The following is a 19,168-nucleotide window of genomic DNA, read 5'->3' as shown; positions in this document are numbered from 1 at the left end:
TCTTTAACGCTGCGAGCCCGGAGCCTTCCAGTAACGAACGCCACGCGCGTTATCAAAAGGGGCACTCCAAAGGGTGTAAACTGTTCTATGCTGATAACGCGCGTGCGGTTCGTTACTGGAAAGTTCCGGCCTCGCAGCGATAAAGAAGAGAAACGCATCAAGGCACATGACGATTATTGTTGTGTGGCAGAAGGGGCATACCAAAGGGTGTAAACTGTTCTTAGAGTATATTGCACAGGTAGAAGAGAACTGAGATAAGGTTATGTGGTTTGCTCGGTTCACTTATAGAGCCCGGGACGTCAAACCGCAATCCATACTAAACAGTGTCTATTCCGGTTTTACTTTTCTTGTTACGATATTTTTTTTTTCGTAGTACGTTTCGACACTTCTTGCGATTAAATGCAGGTGGGGCATGCCCGGCGATAGGCTATTGCTTTATGCTTCTTTTTGTGGTGGTCGCCATCTTTTTTGCCTACGCACACAAACCGCCAGAGCCTAGGGTGTAACAGCTCCGCTGTAGAACGTTAAAACATCTGCGGTTGAAATAACTCGGAGATGGTCTACTTCGTTACTATACGACTACAGCAGCGGATCAGAAACATAACCCGACGAAGTCGACCAGGAAAATGCTGCATGATTAAGAAAACCTGATACGGAAAATGCGGATGATAAGAAAAACAAAAGAAAAGCAATGGAAAATGAAATGGGTCGTTACAAAGAACGAACGCTTTTAACGGGGTGCTTTTGGTTGCGAGCGTCGCCAGGAACGTCCATTTGTGCTCTCGGGGGTGGCCGTCGGGCACAGCTCTGTCGCGCATTGGCGTGGTGAACCAAGACGTTCGCGCGCTCGAATCGTGACATGTAGTCTTGTTAAAGTATGGTTTCTCGCTTGCCTACGTCCTTTGCATTACTTTATCTCTTAGGACCAAAGCAGTGCCTTTTCTGACGCAGCTTCGCGGCTGTGGCGTGTTTCTCGCGAGCCAAGGCGAACTTGCACAATAGCGAATTACTTGAGCTTTGCATGCCTCTATCGTTCGTACGTCATGCTCGTTCCGTGGACGTGCAATCTTTCGTCTGAACTGTCACGACGTTGGGATCCCCCCCCGGAACTCGCACTACATCGTTATCACCTTGCCGTTTCACTTCGGGAGCGCCGCGCCTGGTAAGCCACGTGACCTTTGTCCTCTCGCGCTGGTTTCCGAGCTGACCGCGAATGTTTTCCCAGCAGTGAAGTCGGTCAAATGTTCGCCTTTCTTGCGGCTTCACCACTCAGAAGTTTTGTGAGCGTCGTGGTGGGCTTACGCTGATGCATTCACTGCGGCTTTTGACTTCAATGGGGTTTTATTGACAGTGTCGAATTGGCTGCTGAGCACGAGGCCGCGGGTTCGAATCCCGACCTCGGCGGCCGCATTTCGATGGGGGCCAATTGCGAAAACATTGGTGTACTTAGATTTAGGTGCACGTTAAAGAACCCCAGGTGGTCGAAACTCCCGCAGTCCTCCACTACGGCGTGCCTCATAATCAGACAGTGGTTTTGGCACGTGAAACTCCATATTTTTAATGTCGAATTCTGGGATATTCTCCCAAACGTTTTGTTCTTAGCGTTACAGAAGCAAGGTATTTTTTCCTGCGACGGGTATTCTCTGTCACGTGCTGGGCTTGGCCGTAGCCTGGCCTGGAAAAAAAAGATTATTCATGTGCTCTGTGCTGTTCTTGTGACTCATTTCGGTAGAGTCATTTCAGAAGAAGAAAATGTAAATCGGGGGCTGTCTGAACATGGCCGTGCAATGTTATCACCACCGGTGTCCGCGTTATACCGTGACAAGTGCCAGAGGTGCCGAATGAGATACTTTGGCTTTTGATTATTCATGCTTGGTTATGCGCTAGCGAGTCACTGAAAGCGCAGACACTAAACGCTGACAGACGGTCGACGCGTTTCATGTATGTGGTTTTTCTAACGGGCTAGAGCATAACCAAGTATGAACAGCCACCAACTAGACCCCTTTCATAGCACTTTTTCTGGGATGCCACCGTAAGAGCGACGCTATGTGGAGACATGCGTTTGGAGAAGTGATGAATTGCTGGCATTTAGGATCATGGAGCCTTGCAGCAGATATCGAACTATGTCATGCCGGAAGATGTGACGGGCATGCAAAACCTTAAATTACTTGTCAAACTTTGGTCGGGTAACGTCCTGAATCCCTAAATTAATTCTCGCTCGCGTTGCACTCATAAAGGAGAAGCTTAAGCGTCCTCCAATTTATTATTTGATATTTGACTCTCTTGTTTTAGAAGTGCTAGGTTAGCCGAGCAATCTTTATTAATTATTTTTCATGCCTTTCAGTTTCTAAGGCTTTTCGCTTAGATAGAAATAGCTAACCAATAATCTCAATTTTTTTTCGACAGCTATGGTTAAATAGCACTGTAGGATGTGTGTGCTGGGTTCGCGAATAGACTGCCTAGAGCAGGACAAGGATAACATTCTCACTTGTCTGTTCGTCTCTACTGTCATGCAGTGGGGACATACAGAGAGACACGCACCACGCCCCAGCGTTGTAGTCTGTCCTGATTTTGGGAAATGTCGCACAGCCGAGGCTAAAAAAAAAAGCGGATGTTTTTAGCTATAGCCTAACAGGCGCGAAGGCGAAAGCCTTGTAAATTAAGCCTACTGTAATTCACTTTAACGATTGCTATGAAATGGGCTAATTGGTGGCTGTTGATATTTGGTCAAGCGCTAGCCCTTTACGAAGAGCACCGACACGAAAAGAATCGACCGCGTGTTAGTGTCTGCGCTTTTAGTAACGTGCTAGCGCATAATGAAGTATGATTCCCAGAATCAAAACGCTCGGTACCTCATTCGGGAGCTTTGGCATTTGGGATGTTACTTGGACGCCGGTGTAGCAAAAACATCACTTGCCCAGCAATGTTTAGTCAGCCCGTGATTTCCATTTCCCTCTTACGGAAGGACGCTACCGAATTCAGTATGTTTTTCCTGGGGAGTGTCTGGAACCTGTGACTTATAGCGAAGACACCGCTTCGTGTCCTGAGGGGTGCCCAACTCAGCGCCAGCTCGTTTTTTCTCGACGGGCGGAACTGAACACATGTCGCCACCACGCAGCCTTCTCTTTCCATAGTGTCGCATTCGGAGCTTCGGTACTTTTGCTGCGCACCCAATGTGTGCCCTGCTAAATGATGGAATTACCGCGCGAACCATTTCGAGGCTAATTACGGGTTCTGGCTCCGACGAGGGCCGTGTATCGTAGGCCTGAGTCGACTGTTGCACCTTTAGTATACGTTGCCAGGGCAGCATTCCACAGGCATCCCTAAGGTGCGTGCCCGGACGTCGTCATCAACACCGACAAGCTCGTCTACACAATGCGAAGGAGAACTCCCTTTCTACGCTCGGTGCTCACTGACCGCCACCCCGTAGCGCCCGGAATTCAGTGGAAGTGGATCGACGCGGCTACGCTGCCTGGCCACCTGCGTGATTTTATTAAGGCGAAAGCCTTATGACTCAATTTTCCAAACAAAGGATGTCCAGTCGTGTAATAGCGATGATTATTGATTAGCAAAGTTAATTAATGATTGATTAATGATTGGATTAGGGTCAATGGTGTGACTCATGCAAGGCCAGAAGCGTACTTTGCATGCCCAGCCTTGTATGACTCATAAGTGATGATTTGCAACTTAATTATTGATTGATTACTGATTAGATAAAGGTGATTTAAGGTTAATTAGTGCGGATTATAGTGAATTTAGGTGGATAAATATGTATTAAGAAAAATTATGGTGAATTAGGATGCAAAAAAGAAGCTTAGCGTGAATTATAGTACATTAACGTCACTAAGGTGGACTAAGGTGATAAAAGAGGATTAAAGTGGGTAACGGTGGATGCTTGTGGAATGCCACTGTAAAGGCGAGACTGTATGGAGACGCGCCTTCGGAGAACTAGTGAAAAAATGCTGCCTTTTCGAGTGACGAAGCTTGGCACCAGACATTTATCGCGGAAGATATTGCGGGCACAAAAAAGGTTAAATCACTTGCCACACTTAGCAATAAACTGCGGATCACCTGACTTCCTCGATGGAGCCAAGTTATGAGCTTTTTCCATTGAAGGACTCTCGTTTCAACAACGGCAAGGCTACAAGGCTCCTCTATAATTTATTTAAACTACAATATCTAAACGGGCAATATATATCTGTTTTTCGAATCCCAATAGCTATATGTCACACGTAGCAGCGAACCTTATAATAAAGCTTCGATAGAATTTTGTCACAGTCGTGTTCAGCACAAATATGACTGCTCTATTTCTAACCCTCTCACGCGTTTGTATTGTTGTGCTCAATGCAGCGTTGACATGCTTCGGTAAAGGTACTCGCTGTTCTGCCATTCCAATCGTAATACCCCTGTTACAAGGGCGTCCTTAACGACATCGCTAACCACGGTTAGCTCGGTTACACAGCAGGCCAAACGGCGGTTGCAAGGCGAGCCACGGTCAGTGGGACGGCGGTTGCCATTAACCGTTATTAGGGCAATCTGGCAACAGGCAAATCGGCGGTTAGCTTGCAAACCGCGGTTGACACCAAACCGAGCTCGGCATCCTCGCCTGGGCGGTGTCGGATGACGGATGTATCGTCGGCGGAGGGCAACGCGGGCTTTTCGAATGTGGTTCGCGCAGGTGTCTAGAACGTCGAAATGGCCGCCTGTATGCCTAACAAATCAACAGTAGTGGCTGTTTATCCTCGTCTGCCACAAGAAGTACTCGAGCTGAAGATACTTAACGACCTAAAGCACACAAACGTTATTGGCATAATTTGAGGCATTCTCTTTTTTTCCGAGAGTTGTAAGGGAGTAGAACGTGTTCTCCAATGATCGTTAGGAGAGGCTTTCCACCGATTCTATGAGCTATCTGATTATTTTTACTGTTCCTGAAATGCTTGATTGTAAAATAAAGTTGACGCTTATTTCCTCCTCGATGTTACGGTCACCTTGTCCTTGTCACAAGTGTCATTCACCTTGTGTCATTCATGGATATGAGAGTTCGTTTTTTGTTCCTCATCTTACTGTGTTCCCATGGTTGGTTGCGCAGTGATCGCTTATTTTGACCCCTGATTGTTTAGCGGATCTTTACTGCTTGACTGTTTATGCGCGAAACACCACGTTATGTCTTTCGAAGATCTCTCTTGATATTCTAGTAATTTAATAATTATGCAGACCCAACACATATATTGTGAAGCGGTAAATCAAATGCTAGAAAACTGCCCACTTCTTGGTTCTGTGTTTGGCTTAGTGGAAACGGCACACGCCGCGATCATCGCAAAGAGCTAGTTTGTACTGCAACCATAAAACTGCACGAGCGGTTGCGGTGAATAATGGTGCAGTGGGAAGAGATGTCCATCTAGCGCGTAATTAAGTTATTTTTTCTTTAAGTATGAGCTATTCGACAGGACAGCAGCAGCACCTAGCATCCACGATCGGGAAATTCGGGGAATCTTTCCGAAGAAAGCTTTGGTCTTAATTCGACGACCTGTACGCTGAACTCAAGTCTTCCCGCTGACGAAGTACCGTAAAATGTAAACTGAGTGTGGCTGCAAAATGACGATTTCTACAAGCGCTACCGGTATGTGGGAATATGAAGCTCGTTATGCTGCGGATTGCACTGGTTTTTATATAATTTATATTCATACCGTGTGTTGTAAGGAGCAGTGGTCACGCATTCAGCAACCCAGCCTGCGTGCCCCACTTCCCGTCGTGTTTGTGATTGTTGTGATTATCTTCTCTGCTACGCGCAATTCATAGTGATCGAAGCATTGTCACCGCAATTTCGTTGCTGCAGTATGTGTTACTGCAATATGTGTTGCCGTAGCATGCGTTGTCGTATTATATGTTGCTGCAGTATGTGTATGTATTGCCGTAGTATGGGTTGCTGTAGATCTGTCGCTATAGTATGTCTTGCCGTAGCTTTGTTGCTGTAGTATGTGTTGCAGTAGTACGTGGAAAGCATGTAGCAATGGCGATTCCCGCCGTGGTCGTTATCGAAGATGCAAAGAAAGGCTAATGCCGCATCTTGCATCGCAGACCTTAAGTGGTCATATGGTGAAGGCGTCTGGAGAGAGGCATAGCACAACGCCGGCATGGGTACATCGGGGGCGGGCGAGTTCGTATTCTGAGACTGTCCTCCTAGTTGACATGTGTGTTCCGCCTGCTGCAGAAGCGCTAGCTGACTGACTTGGCTGGAGTACGAGAGAGAAGCTTCTTCTTCTTGCTGGTGCATCTCCAGCCAGTCAGCAGTGACCGAAATGAACAGTCCACTGGGCGTATACGCTCCGTGTGCCCGCCCCACCCCTGCATGAAGCGTAAACGAATATGCGTTAGGTAGCACGCATCGTTTGGAAAGTTTTTCACAGAATTCAAGCAGTGGTAACGAAGAAATGACATCCTTTGTTATTATGTTCCAAAAGCACAATCTTTTTACGTACAAGTACGTCACACTGCGTTGCTGCGGAATAATGTTGATCATCTGGCATGGTGCATGGGCGTATTTACATTACGCCCCAACGGAATGCGGTCGCCATGGGTGGGATAGAACGCGTGACAACCGCGCAGCGTCATAGCCACTCGGCTACGGCAGCGTGTTGTGGCAAGTCAGAGCCCCGTCATTTTCGACTAGTGCGACAGCGCAATTTAACGGCTGTGCTCTTTGTGATGTTTGACCTAATAATAAAATTCCCACTTCGCCCCGAAAGGTGAAGCACCCATTGCGATAGAGAAATAGTAGATAGCAGTATGAAGTAAGGATTATTGCATTACCGGCCATATAAACTTAAACAATGATAGAATATGTAAGCATGTCTCGACGAGGACGTAGAAAGAAACAGGCGCACAGAGACAGCGCTGTCATTGTGTGTCTGCTTCTTTCTACGCCCTGGTTCAGTCGCGCTTGCACATTCTAGCATGGATTCACACCAACTAGTCCGTCAATGTGCTTTAACTAAATTAACCAGCTCGATGTCACGCACGCACAGGTAACCACGAACACATCTCGCTCCGTCAGCGCAGAAACTCGTTGTGACAATTATGTAGTGACGAATCGCGGCAGCGGCAAGCGAGTCGACCTTCACGCATGTCTCGCTTCAGGGCGAACAAAAAGTAGAAAGCGCACCGCGTACGAAGCTACCCGCACTGCGCGCGCTCTGAAAACATCGCAGATCTCTTTCGAGACACACGAGCGCCGGCAACGCGTCCCTGCGGCATCCGCCAAAGCATCTACTACGGCGTCCTCGGTTCCGTAAAACGTACTGGCGCCCATAATTTCATTCCAAAGCACTGCAATAACGCACCGTCATATTTACAGTAATTCTCCGCGAACCATACACGCGTACGTAGTTTCATCCCATGGCACCGCCAAAAAGCACCCTGTCAATTTACAGAATTGTATCGTAAAAGGCAAGAGAGGGTCTAACTTCATTCCGTGGCCCCACAATCACATGCCGTCATCATTACCACAATTTTAGGAGAATTTCTGTGAATTTTCGAACAGTACCTTTGGATGAAAACGAACCTGCTACATTTATTACTCCTCGTTAGACTAATATCCCGTTTAGTGGAAACGTGTCCTTTCTTACCCTTGCTGCAAAGTATTTTTGCTTTACCGGGCACGAGTTACATTATCGTTCACGAGTTATACATTACACGTGAAGAAAGACAAATAACAAAAAAAAACACTGAAAAATAAGTGCCTGGCAATAAAAGATGCAGCTGGTGCCAACATGAAAGTATGTTCGCCCTTATTTGAAGTTCATTAGAAGTCCCGTTACCTGAACAAAGAAGACCACTTCATCCATCTCTCACGCGGCATTACGAAAACTGCGGAAATGTCCAATCTGATATGATGTGTGCACACTGATTATACATGATTAAACCGAAAGAAAGAAAGTATTTATATCTGATTCGACGGCTTTTTTGCCGTAATATTCTGCCAATAATCCAACACTTTCGGGCTGCGCCCACTTCGCGTGTCTGTCACGCGACGTATCAAAACCGCGAAATCTCACAGCGTCAAAGTGACGCATACGCGTTAAAGATGCATTATTAGGCTAAACAAAACTGATTTTTGCTTTTCTGACTAGCTGGAGACTGCCCCGTTCCGTAATGAATAAAACAAGGCTAAGCAATGATTGCTCTAGCACTACCCAGTCGGTGCTGCCGGGGAGCTAGGATTTATTTGCGTAAATTAAACATTTCTTCCGCGCTGCCAGTATAACGTTATCGAGCACTTCCTGCACGCATACCACAATACTCTACCAACTCCCCTTTTTTGAGGATCCGTTCTGGAAGCTTCTTTAACGTTCTATTGCACACCTCCACGATTTGCGCCCAGCCACCGGAAGCTAAGTAAGGGGAACCGGACCAATCGCAGACACCGGCACCATCCTCTCCATCCGGTTATCTATTTTCACTGGGCTGGCTCGGCCCCATGAATCCCTCTCCACTTGAGCGTGCTCCTTGCCTATTGTCAGCCAATTCGATAGGAAAATCTGCTCAATGTATGTAATTCTATTAAATTTGAATGCAAAAAAAGGTGACCTATAAAAGAAGAGTACGTTTGATTGGCCTTCTCAAACAATGCTGCCGATGGCCGCCCAATGACGATGTTGGTGGTTACGTAAATTTGACGTCGGAAGATTGGAATAGTTTTGTGTCGTAGGGCCCTAAGTCACATATGGACTTGCAGAAAATGGACGACCTGGTACTCGCTCCAGCAAGCGCATACCGTCGCCACCGCTTGCGCTGCGCTTAGCTTTTCGTAACGGTGATCACCGGTTCACTAGAGCAAAAGGTTAAGCTTACCACTTCATTGCTGCTTACTGTTGGTTGCTACAAGTTCGAACGGTTACAGAAAAACAACCTTCTGGTAATTCACGCTGAACGAATCTCGGTGCAGCTGAACTCAACGCAGTATTATGAACGTCGAGGAACGTAATTACGGTAGCCATGTTCTTCAGTGGCTGCAGTGGCGGCATACTTCTTCGCTAGCACGGCAGCATGCCAACTGGAAAACTGAAGTCCCTACAGGGTATCCACTTGAGCATGAAACAAGTTAACGAACTTAAAAAAATAAGAAAACGTGTCCCTCTGTGTGAACAAAACCAGCTATGTGGTGTTCGCAGCCCCACCCAAAGAAACCTCCAATACTTTTTTTTTGTTTTCGTATAGATCAAACAAACACGCCTGTTTAATCGACTGTTTGACTCGTCCGGAACGCAGCACTATTGCATAAGTGCGCGCAGCAACGTCGTGACGTAAACGTGTGGCCTCCTCTGGCGCTTTCGTCGACGTCCCTTTGGTCACGCGCTGCAGGTCAAGCTGTCCCACACCCACCAGCCTCGCGTGGGTGTATGAACAGCCCTGCGTGTATTCGGCACCCGCGCCTGTGGGTGGGCCATCGCGGGAAGCAAATGAGCGTCGAGGCCCTAAAAACTACGCACTTGCGGCCCAAGACGAAGGTGAAGCCGGCGCTGGGGGCCCGAACTTTTTGACACTAGTTTCTGTGGCGGGAAGGCGTCTTTCAAGAGAAAGGCAGACCTGAGGGTAGCGCGTATAAATGTACAGTGCAGCCTTTCCTGGAGGGGCAGCTGTGCAGGCGAAGGTCACTCATCGAAGGAGACACGTATCCACTGAAGCCTGGAATGGCAGGCAAGCCGTTGGCTTCTTGTAGTAGCAGGGCCTACACCATAGACGCCATAATACATAGACGGGGTTTAAGCTCCCCCATTATCGTGGAGAGACCTCTACAGTTCCTTTGCAGCACACCACAAACATCTGTACCCGCCATTTTGATGATGAGTCCAGGCATTGTAAAATAACGGATGCCAGGTTGGATAACTGACTGATGGTGAAGCACATAAGGGATGTTGTAGAGTTATCCGGCAAAGTAGCAGAAGACCTGGTTGACTGCGAACTATAAAGCGGGGCGTGGCAGAGGCGATGATGCAGCGTAATCGGTAGTTGTAGTGGTATGAGATTTCATTGTGCGTCAGCGACGCGCAAGTAGCAAGTAGTAGCGCAAGTACACGACCGTGCTGTCGGAGATTGGAAACCTCCTCTAAAAGGCGGGCAATTTGATTGTCCACTGCTGCCATATCATCACGCTGATCATCCGACACGCTCTGCTTCTGTGTAATCAGCGGGCGAAGGCGTTATTTGCGAACTTTGTCACTCTAAGTTTGTTGGGAATGGGGTGCAGGCGGGTCGGGCTCGGAAAGCTCTGGCCAGTCGTCGTCATCACTGGATCGTCGCAAACCTGTCAGATGTCGGCACTGTTTGTGTGGCATCATGCTGAGGCCATTGGTTATGAATCCCGTGACGAACCTTTTCAGTGGCCCTTTGCTTTTGTGGGACAAGTTGGCGAAGGGATCTCGCGATCGTCGGTCTAGCAGAGTCCACATCGGTAAGATACTTTGCCATCTAGTACAGCTTCATCTGGCGCTGCAAACGGAGAGGATCGTCGCATGTGGCCAGGTCGGAAGCAGTTGTAACAATAGACGACACTGGGTTTATATGGTCGATGTCGTAGAATGCAGCCATAGGAGTACAGGCGTGCTGGGGGAGTTGGCAGGCCCTGCAAGGCGGCGATGCAAGAGTGCCCCATTCTCATGTAACGCGCTTGAATTACACGGTGAGTAAGACAGTAGCGCTCACGCTGGAGAGCAGTCTTCTCCTCGCCAACGTCAACGTTGTAAACGACACAGCGCTGTAAGTCCGAGCCTCTACCAGGTACACCTGGACCGGCATGGTGACTTCGCTTGTGATGGAGAGACGCTGAAGCGTTTACAAACTCTCGACAGCAGCCAATGTCGGGAGCCACACAGCGATGGTATTTGACTTATACCTGGCCGTGAAGCTGCGGAAGCTTGTGGTGCCAAGACAAGTGTCTAGGTTAGCCTGAATAATCCGTTTCGGAATCTCCGTGAGGCTTGTGGGCTTCAGAGCTTTAATGGTTGCTTTATAGCCAACTGAGCCTGGTGTCGACAACAGGGTGGTCAGTCGTTAGACAGGAACGCTTGCTTTGGGACCCGCTGTTCCCCAAAGAGAAATCTGGTGCAGATTGTTCCAATGAACGCTTCTAAGAACCACGGGGGGCCGATGGAACAGATGGTAGCGCAGAAGACAAGTCCATAGGGGTACTCGGTTGGTCATGCACAATTGTAGCCCGATTCCCTATCGGTGACTGGGATGCCATCGCCGGGCTCCGCCCTAAGATCAGATCACTCACGGTCTGATGTGCATTTCGGTAAGGCGGCGGGTGGTCTGTAGCCGAAGGTCTTGAAGCAGGAACCAGGAGCTTGGATCCAGGCTCAGGTGTCAATTGTGCGGCCGGTAATACCGTCATGATGAGCGGCGCTAGCAAATCTACCGCCGCCAGCGCGCAAACGGAGGCACTAGGCCCTAGGCGGTGCATGATTCAGCTGCAGGGATGATGGGATGACATTCTCTGAATGCGAGAAAACCAGACTGCGCGTGAGCGTCCGGAGTGTCTTCGGATGTCTTGTGGTCTAATATCCTGAAGTATGGAACCTATCTACGAGGAATGCGAGATTTTTCTCAGGAGCGATGAGCAGCCGCCTTAGCAGGGACACTTCGTCGTCTTTCATTTTCGGCTTCAGTTGCAGACAGTGTTCGAAAGCGCTAGCTGCCACGAGACGAGAATACTACAAACCAACACGCTCTTGGTTGTGAGGCGAAGAAGAACCTCGTTAATTCTAGTAGCCGAATGGAAGCTAGAGCGCACACACTTAAGTGCTTTAGCTGGCGCTATGTGGGACGCGCCGTATTCGTTCCAATCGAGACAACGAAGTGTAGAACACTCGAACGCCTTTATGACAAAGTGCTTGTGGCGTCCGAAACCGTCCGTTCGACACGTCACTTCATTGTTAATTAAATACCAGAAACGCAACAGATCACACAAGAGCAGCACATTTCATTCTATGGAGCGGTGCTTGACTGGAGTTCTCGTCTAGGTTTCGACGCCACCGTACAAAAAAATTGTTATGGCCTACGACTTCCATTGGAGCCAGATAACGCAAGCGCCAGCCTACTTGTTATCGCTTCAAACCACCACAGTTACTCTGCCAATCTTTGAGGTATTGTGAAAAGTACTTCTTCATTGTACGATTAGAGAGAAAATCAGAACACCCTTTGTCTACCACTTCAGGGGCAGCGAAAGGCTCTTAGCTCAATGTTTCCTATCTAAGCCCACAAAGAGCACAAACGTCAAGCTGACGGTGATATTTGGCAAGAATGCGCTTTTTGAGTGTCGAAAAACGCCACAACGTCGTCTCCGATCCTCATTTGCAACAAAAATCGCGTCACGGGAACGTCACAGCGTAGGTGTGATGTGCTACTTTCAGTGACCCAAGTTGACATCAGAAAATTTCCATTGCAGAGCGGCAGATACATGCTGGCTCATGGGGCACATACCAGTGGGCGCATGACACATACCCCTGGGTACGTATCTTACAAATTTTTGATACATCGCTTGCCTGCCTGCTTCGCGTATTTACATATTTAAGTATGCGAATATGTTAACAAGCACAGTAAAATAACCTCATGAATATAAATTCTGGAGCTCCATGTCTTGGCTTACCGCGTCGCGCTCTGTTGGCGGGGTGCTCTTGCGTCCCAATTTGCACTAGTTTTCTCCTTTATATTGTACATCATAATATGAACGGGGCCTGCCTCAAGCAAGTGGCGACCTTCCTCAAAAGCAGACACACGAAAATGCGTTTTCTGGTAGGTCAGGCCTCAAAGCCTGACCTACCAGAACCTTTTGCGGCTTTTGCCCGCTTTTAGTGTGAACAAGGAACCCGTACGGGTCCCGAAACGTCTCTGTGTGTTTTTTCACCTTGACTTGGTCAGTGGCCGTAATTTCTTCATCATCATGTTACCTGACCAGACGAACTTTCGTCGAACTCTTGACTATATTTCCTACAGAACTAACTACGGGCAAAGGCAAGTCGCTCATGAAACGCGCTGGCGTCCCATATGTTCCTGGCGTCAGCGAAGCTCTTAGCCGCGTATTCTCAAGATACGATCTCAGAATAGCCCACATGCCGTCCAACAAGCTGAGAAATCAGCTTGTTAACGTGAAGGATCAGCTTGAAAGCAAGAATTATCCCGGTGTCATATACAAGATACCATGCGCAGACTGCAGTTGCAGCTACATCGGTGAAACGGGCAAGTTCACGAGAAGATTAAAAGAGCACCAAAGGGACGTCTCCAACAAGAAAAAAGTATCAAACGCCCTTGCCGAACACGCCGATAATCGCAGTCACCGCATCGATTGGGAAAACGCTGCTGTAATAGCTAAGGAAAAGAATTCGATGACGCGACTCTTGTTAGAACCTTTATTTATTCAAACTACTGACAACAATATCAACAGGACTGATGGAAATCTTCCTGCTAACTACACCCGTTCCCTACGTCAGATTTTGGCATAAAAACGACTTGCGGCTTTTGCCCGCTTTTAGTGTGAACAAGGAACCCGTACGGGTCCCGAAACGTCTCTGTGTGTTTTTTCACCTTGACTTGGTCAGTGGCCGTAATTTCTTCAACCTCAAAGCCTACAGTGTGATATCACTGGATACGCCGTGAGCGCATTGGCACCGTCGTCTGCTTCACATGCCAGTGCACTGACTTCTGCTGTTCGCGGCGCTGTTCGCCTACACTTCGCTGACACGCCGCTGGCGCCTTACGGCGGCCGCCCGGTGCACGTAGTTGGTATAGTAGAGTCAACGAAAAAAAATCCCAGGAGACCTAAGCACTTGTTATGAGTTGGAAAGGCGAAAGAATTAATGCCAAATCGGACACCGCTGAGTGGTCCTTCGAGATATGAACTCTTCGCGGGCCAAGCGAGCACGTCAAGACGCTTGGCCAACGCCTCCTAGACAACACAAGGCCAGTGCACTTATTTCCGCAACGTCATGCTACCTTGCCCAACTGTTAAATAACTTAATGAGGACGCTCTCGAATAAGCCGCGGTGATTTTATTGTCAGCGCTTCCGTCCCGCCGAGCTTGGCGATGGAAATTTTTGTCCAAGTAGCATCACGTCATAAAGCAGAGTGCGCAGGCCTGTTATATAGAAGCAGCGTGCTTAGCCTAGTAGGTAAGAGACTGGGCCTCTGAGCGTAGGGTCGTAGCTTGAAATCACACTACCACCAACCTTTTTCCTCTCCCATTTATTCTGACTTTTGCGCATTAATTTCTTCATAGCGATAACCTTGGCGAAGCTAGAACGCGGGCGAGAGCTTGCGCGCACACGGAACCAGCGGATTACAAAGGCTTCTGAGAGCAATGGTGAGCAGGCGTCGCGACGATGCTCTCACCCCTAACGCAACACCTGCCGCGCCAGCTCAGCGCAGGTGTACCCTGCTGCCCCCTCTGCTCCGTCGAGGCACACACGTGACCTAGCGTCGCAGCCAATGAGAATTCAGAGGCCGGTTCGCTGCTACAGACGCCGGCGTTTTCGCTCAATGGGCCACTTCATGTTTTCGCCCATTACCATCTTCAAGCCTTTGCGGCTGTCACGGCTGCGATGCACGGTATCAAATGGAAAGACAGATGGAACCACTCCTGAGTATTGCAGCAGTATACCTAACATACCCATAAACGGCCTAAGTCAATGAAGCACAATATTGCCATTGGCTATGCAAGAGCTTTGTCGAGCAACAGGTGCGCAGAGTGGTGGCGCATTTTCTGGCTGTTCTCAGTACTACTGTACTGTACTGCCTGCTCCAAGCTGACGCTTATGCTTCCAACCTGATGATATCCCTACAGTACATGCAAAGATCAGATGCCAAATTAGGGTGAAATTTGTGCAACACACAAGCTTGACAAATCATCAGAAATATCGCAAGTATGCAACGAACACGCATCTAATATGCGGCAAATATATCTGCTCTCACCAGGTTTTGGACACTGCAAAAAGACGTGCCGCAGATCACGCGCTGACACTCTTGTGTGCGAGGCATCGCACTCACGACCCATCCGCGGTTAAAAGGTTCCGCCACGCAGAAGGTATACGTTGTTGCAGGCTCGGCGAACACCCCAGCTTAGGCGTTATAGGTATTGCTAGCGGAGCAGGGTGGCTATAACCTAAAGTGATTCTACTCTGACTTTATTCTAATATCCTGACGTCATATACTCATGTAACCGCCGACGCAATCACGCGCGGTTACTCCTGCTGTTGTTTGAACAGTTCACTCAAACGCTCTCCTCCTATGCAGGAGTGACTTGTTTGGTTTTAAAGCGAATAGTATTGCCTATCGCCACTGGTTTTCCTTTTTGTTATGGGCCAAATTAGAGATAAGGAGCGCGTATGAGGTGAGACGCTTTCGTTGGGGCAGAGCTAGCGTAGTGAAAGTAGATAACAGGGTGAGGAGGATGGCGCCGGCGTCTCCGATTGGCTCGCTTCCCTTTGCTTAGCTTGTGGCCGGCTCGTCCGTAACTTTCCCAGCGTGCAAGTGGCGTTCGAAGGGCCACCAAAACGAGTGCTCAGTTAATATTGTGCAGAGTGATGTCGTATTCACGCCGAAAGGGTTCAGCAACGGTTATTTTGCCACGCAACATTTTCTTTATGCGCAAAGAAATAAATTCTCGCTGCCAGCTCAGAGTATGTTATTTACTCGAACATAACTCAACGTTTTTTTTTTCTTTTTTTGGCGCTACGCTGAGGGCGCCATCGACCTATATTACTGACCAAAGAATCTCGACCTACTCGTATAATTGTGAACAAAGTTAGCAAAATTACCAAGCTAACGGAGTTATTCCGTGGTACCCGCCGGGAGCCAAGTTTTCAGATTATTCAGGCTGGCTTTAGTAAAAGCTGCAAATCCAACGCACTCTAGGGCACTCAGTACGACTTAGGGGTGTCGAGGACATCGGTGATTCATCTGATGAGGACGACTTTTGTCTCACTTTTGGCTGGGATGCAGCTTATGGCATTATGCATAAAGAAAACTTTGTAGCGGAGTTTACGATAAATAAAGGCGCGTCGTGTTCCCAGTTTTCTTTTTGTCTATGTGGGTCAACCTATGTTCGGATTATATACTTTTTTATTGTTCGGCTAATTCAATATATGGGGCCAAGCGTCTCAAGGCGTTGAAATCCGCAAATGTGTTTTTATTTCACCTTTTCAAATCTACGTACCTCGCCTATAATGATTCGAGAACTCTGTGATGGAAGCAACGTGCTCAAAAATATCAATCGAATAAAAAAGAAGAGCTCTCGATGTAGGTATTTCAGCAAATGTAGTACGTTTGCACAGCGCAAGTTTATTTCTATATTTGCCTGTTTCGACGTCGATTCGCGCAAGCACCCATTCAACTTTGGTTCGAAATCACCTTCCTCGCGCATGCGCAGGGCATTTTAGCGGATTATCCGTCGCTGTCGTCGTGAAGAGTGCGAAAGTTCCATCGTTACAGGAACAAATTAGAATAACTCGGCACAAGGGAGCTCGCCACGCTGCATGCCGTGTCACGTAGCTCGACTGACTGTTTGTCTGGTGGGACGGTCAGAAGGCAGAGGTGCTGCCTTCTGACCATCCGCTGTAACACGTTAAAACATCATCTATGGTAGAAAGGAATTGGAGCTGGTCTACTTCGTTACTATACGACTACAGCAGCGGACCAGAGACAGAACCTGACGAAGTCGACTAGGAAAATGCTGCATGATTAAGAAAACACGATAACGAAAATGCTGATGATAAGAAAAACAAAAAAATGGGTGTGGCTTAGGCAAGGTTAAGCCCACGATGCGAAGCATACTAGCCTTTATTTTAGTTGTTGAACCACTGTTTAGCTTGGTGAACTGCTGTTGCTTGGCTATATTTGGTTCGGCTAGACGAAGAAACAACTCATGCGTTACTCTGCTTCGCCTTGGACGCCCCGCATTGGACGCGGTGAGCGTCGAGCAACGCAGCGTTCGGCGCGGCAACGAAATGTGCGCCTGAGCAAGCGACGCACGCCTGAGCCTTAGAAACAGCTCGTTTCTAAGGCAACACCGCATTCACCAGAGGCGCTTTTGTACCGCTTTGAAGCATCGTACTCGTGGCTCAGTGGTAGCGTCTCCGTCTCACACTCCAGAGACCCTGGTTCGATTCCCACCCAGCCCATCTTGCAACAGTTGAGCCGAAGCCACTTCTCCTCTGTCGTTACGTCACGGTGTCACGTGGTATTCAAGGCGACACCGCCGCGCCTGAGGAGCTGGGTTGAGCTCTCGTAATATGCTTCGCATAAAAAAAGCAGTGGAAAATGAAATGGGTCGTTACAAAGAACGAACGCTTTTGTCTGGGTGCTTTCGTTTGCGAGTGTCGCCAGGCACGTCCACTTTGTGCTTTCGGGGGTGGCCGCCGGGCACAGCTCTGTCGCGCATTGGCGTGGTGAACCAAGACGTTCGCGCGCTCGAATCGTGACATGCAGTCTTCTGAAAGTATGGTTTCTCGCTTGCCTACTTCTTTTGCATTACTCTATCTGTTATGAACGATCGGTTGGCCAGATAAAGCAAACGATCAGCAGCCCGAATCCCCTAATGTCATGAAATGAACGCGCCAAACATGGAATTCCGATCAGCGAGTTGGCGCGATGGGGAACTACATCGTCATGATTATAATGATCTGCAAACTTCTTTCTCCAATGACGTTTCGCTGGGTTTCACTGAGCCGTCTTTGTATTTTTATTAATATTATTTTCTTTTTTTAGCGGCCATGTCTTGCGGTCGATGTCGTGCCCTCGGTGGCGCTGCTGAGTTCTGCCGAGGACTAAAGCATTGCATTTTCTGACGCACCTAGCTGCGCGGCTGTGGCGTGTTTCTCGTGAGCTAAGGCGAACTTGCACAATAGCGAATTACTTGAGCTTTGCATGACTCTATCGTTAGTGCGTATTGCTCGTTCCGTGCACGTGCAATCTTTTGCCTGAACTGTCACGACGTTGGGATCGCTCCCGGAACTTCTACTACATCGTTAGCAGCTTGCCGTTTCACTTCGGGTGTTGGGTTGCTGAGCACGAGGTCGCGGGATCGAATCCCGGCCACGGCGGCCGCATTTCGATGGGGGCGAAATGCGAAAACACCCGTGTGCTTAGATTTAGGTGCACATTAAACAACCCTAGGTGGTCAAAATTTCCGGAGTCCTCCACTACGGCGTGCCTCATAATCAGAAAGTGGTTTTGGCACGTAAAACCCCAAATATTATTATTTCACTTCGGGAGGACCGCGCCTGGTAAGCCACGTGACCTTTCTCCTCTCGCGCTGCTTTCCGAGCTGACCGCGAAAGCTTTTGCAGGAATGAAGCCGGCCAAATGTTCGACTTTCTTGCAGCTGCTGCACCACTCAGAACTTTCGTGAGCATCGCGGAGGTCTTACGCGGAAGCATTCGCTGCGCCGTTTGACTTCAATGTGGTTTTATTGACAATGCCGAATTCGGGTTCGTATTCGTATTGACAATGCCGAATGCCGGGTTCGAATCCCGGCCTCAGCGGCCGCATTTTGTTCTGACCGAAATGCGAAAACACCCGCGTACTTAGATTTAGGTGCACGTTAAAGAACCCCAGTTGGTCGAAATTTGCGCAGTCCTCCACTACGGCGTGCCTCATAATCAGAAAGTGGTTTTGGCACGTAAAACCCCATACTTCTTTTTAATGTCGAATTCAAGGATACTCCCCCAAACGTTTTGCTGTTCGCAATAGAGAAGCAAGGTATTTGTTCCTGCGACGGTTATTCTCTGTCGGGCGCTGGGCTTGGCCGTAGCCTGGCCAGGAAAAAAGATTATTCTTGTGGTTTGTGCTGTTCTTGTGACTCATTTAGGTAGAGTCATTCCAGAAGAAGAAAATGGAATTCGGGGGCTGTCTGAACATGGCCGTGCAACGTTATTGCCACCGGCGTCCGCGTTATACCGTGACAAATGCCAAAGGTGTCGAATGAGATACTTTGGATACTGATTCTGGGAGTCATGCTTGGTTATGCGCTAGCGCGTTAGTAAAAGCGCAGACACTAAACGCCGACAGACGGTCGACGCGTTTCATGTATGTGGTTTTCATAACGGGCTGGAGCTTAACCAAGTATGAACAGCCACCAACTAGACCCCTTTCATAGCACTTTTCTGGGATGCAACTG

The 19,168-nt window shown here is 48.5% G+C and overlaps 1 protein-coding gene across 7 annotated transcripts in view; it reads left to right on the top strand.

Moving 5' to 3' along the window:
* LOC135896562 (MYG1 exonuclease) overlaps positions 1 to 19,168 on the top strand; it is a 631,131-nt gene that overhangs the window by 17,950 nt on the left and 594,013 nt on the right. For 3 of the 7 annotated variants that reach the window (XM_070525814.1, XM_070525812.1, XM_070525818.1), the window contains one exon: positions 12,446 to 12,507. The exons of the other annotated variants lie outside the window; for them this stretch is intronic. In XM_070525814.1, coding sequence (XP_070381915.1) covers positions 12,446 to 12,507 — 62 coding nt within the window. Of the gene's footprint in view, positions 1 to 12,445; positions 12,508 to 19,168 lie in introns of those variants that run through there. 7 annotated transcript variants of the gene reach the window in all.

Source organism: Dermacentor albipictus, chromosome 9 (genome assembly GCF_038994185.2).
Source record: "Dermacentor albipictus isolate Rhodes 1998 colony chromosome 9, USDA_Dalb.pri_finalv2, whole genome shotgun sequence".
Lineage (NCBI taxonomy): Eukaryota > Metazoa > Arthropoda > Arachnida > Ixodida > Ixodidae > Dermacentor > Dermacentor albipictus.
The sequence above is the reverse complement of the archived record's forward strand: the minus strand, read 5'-3'. Positions and strand labels throughout refer to the sequence as shown.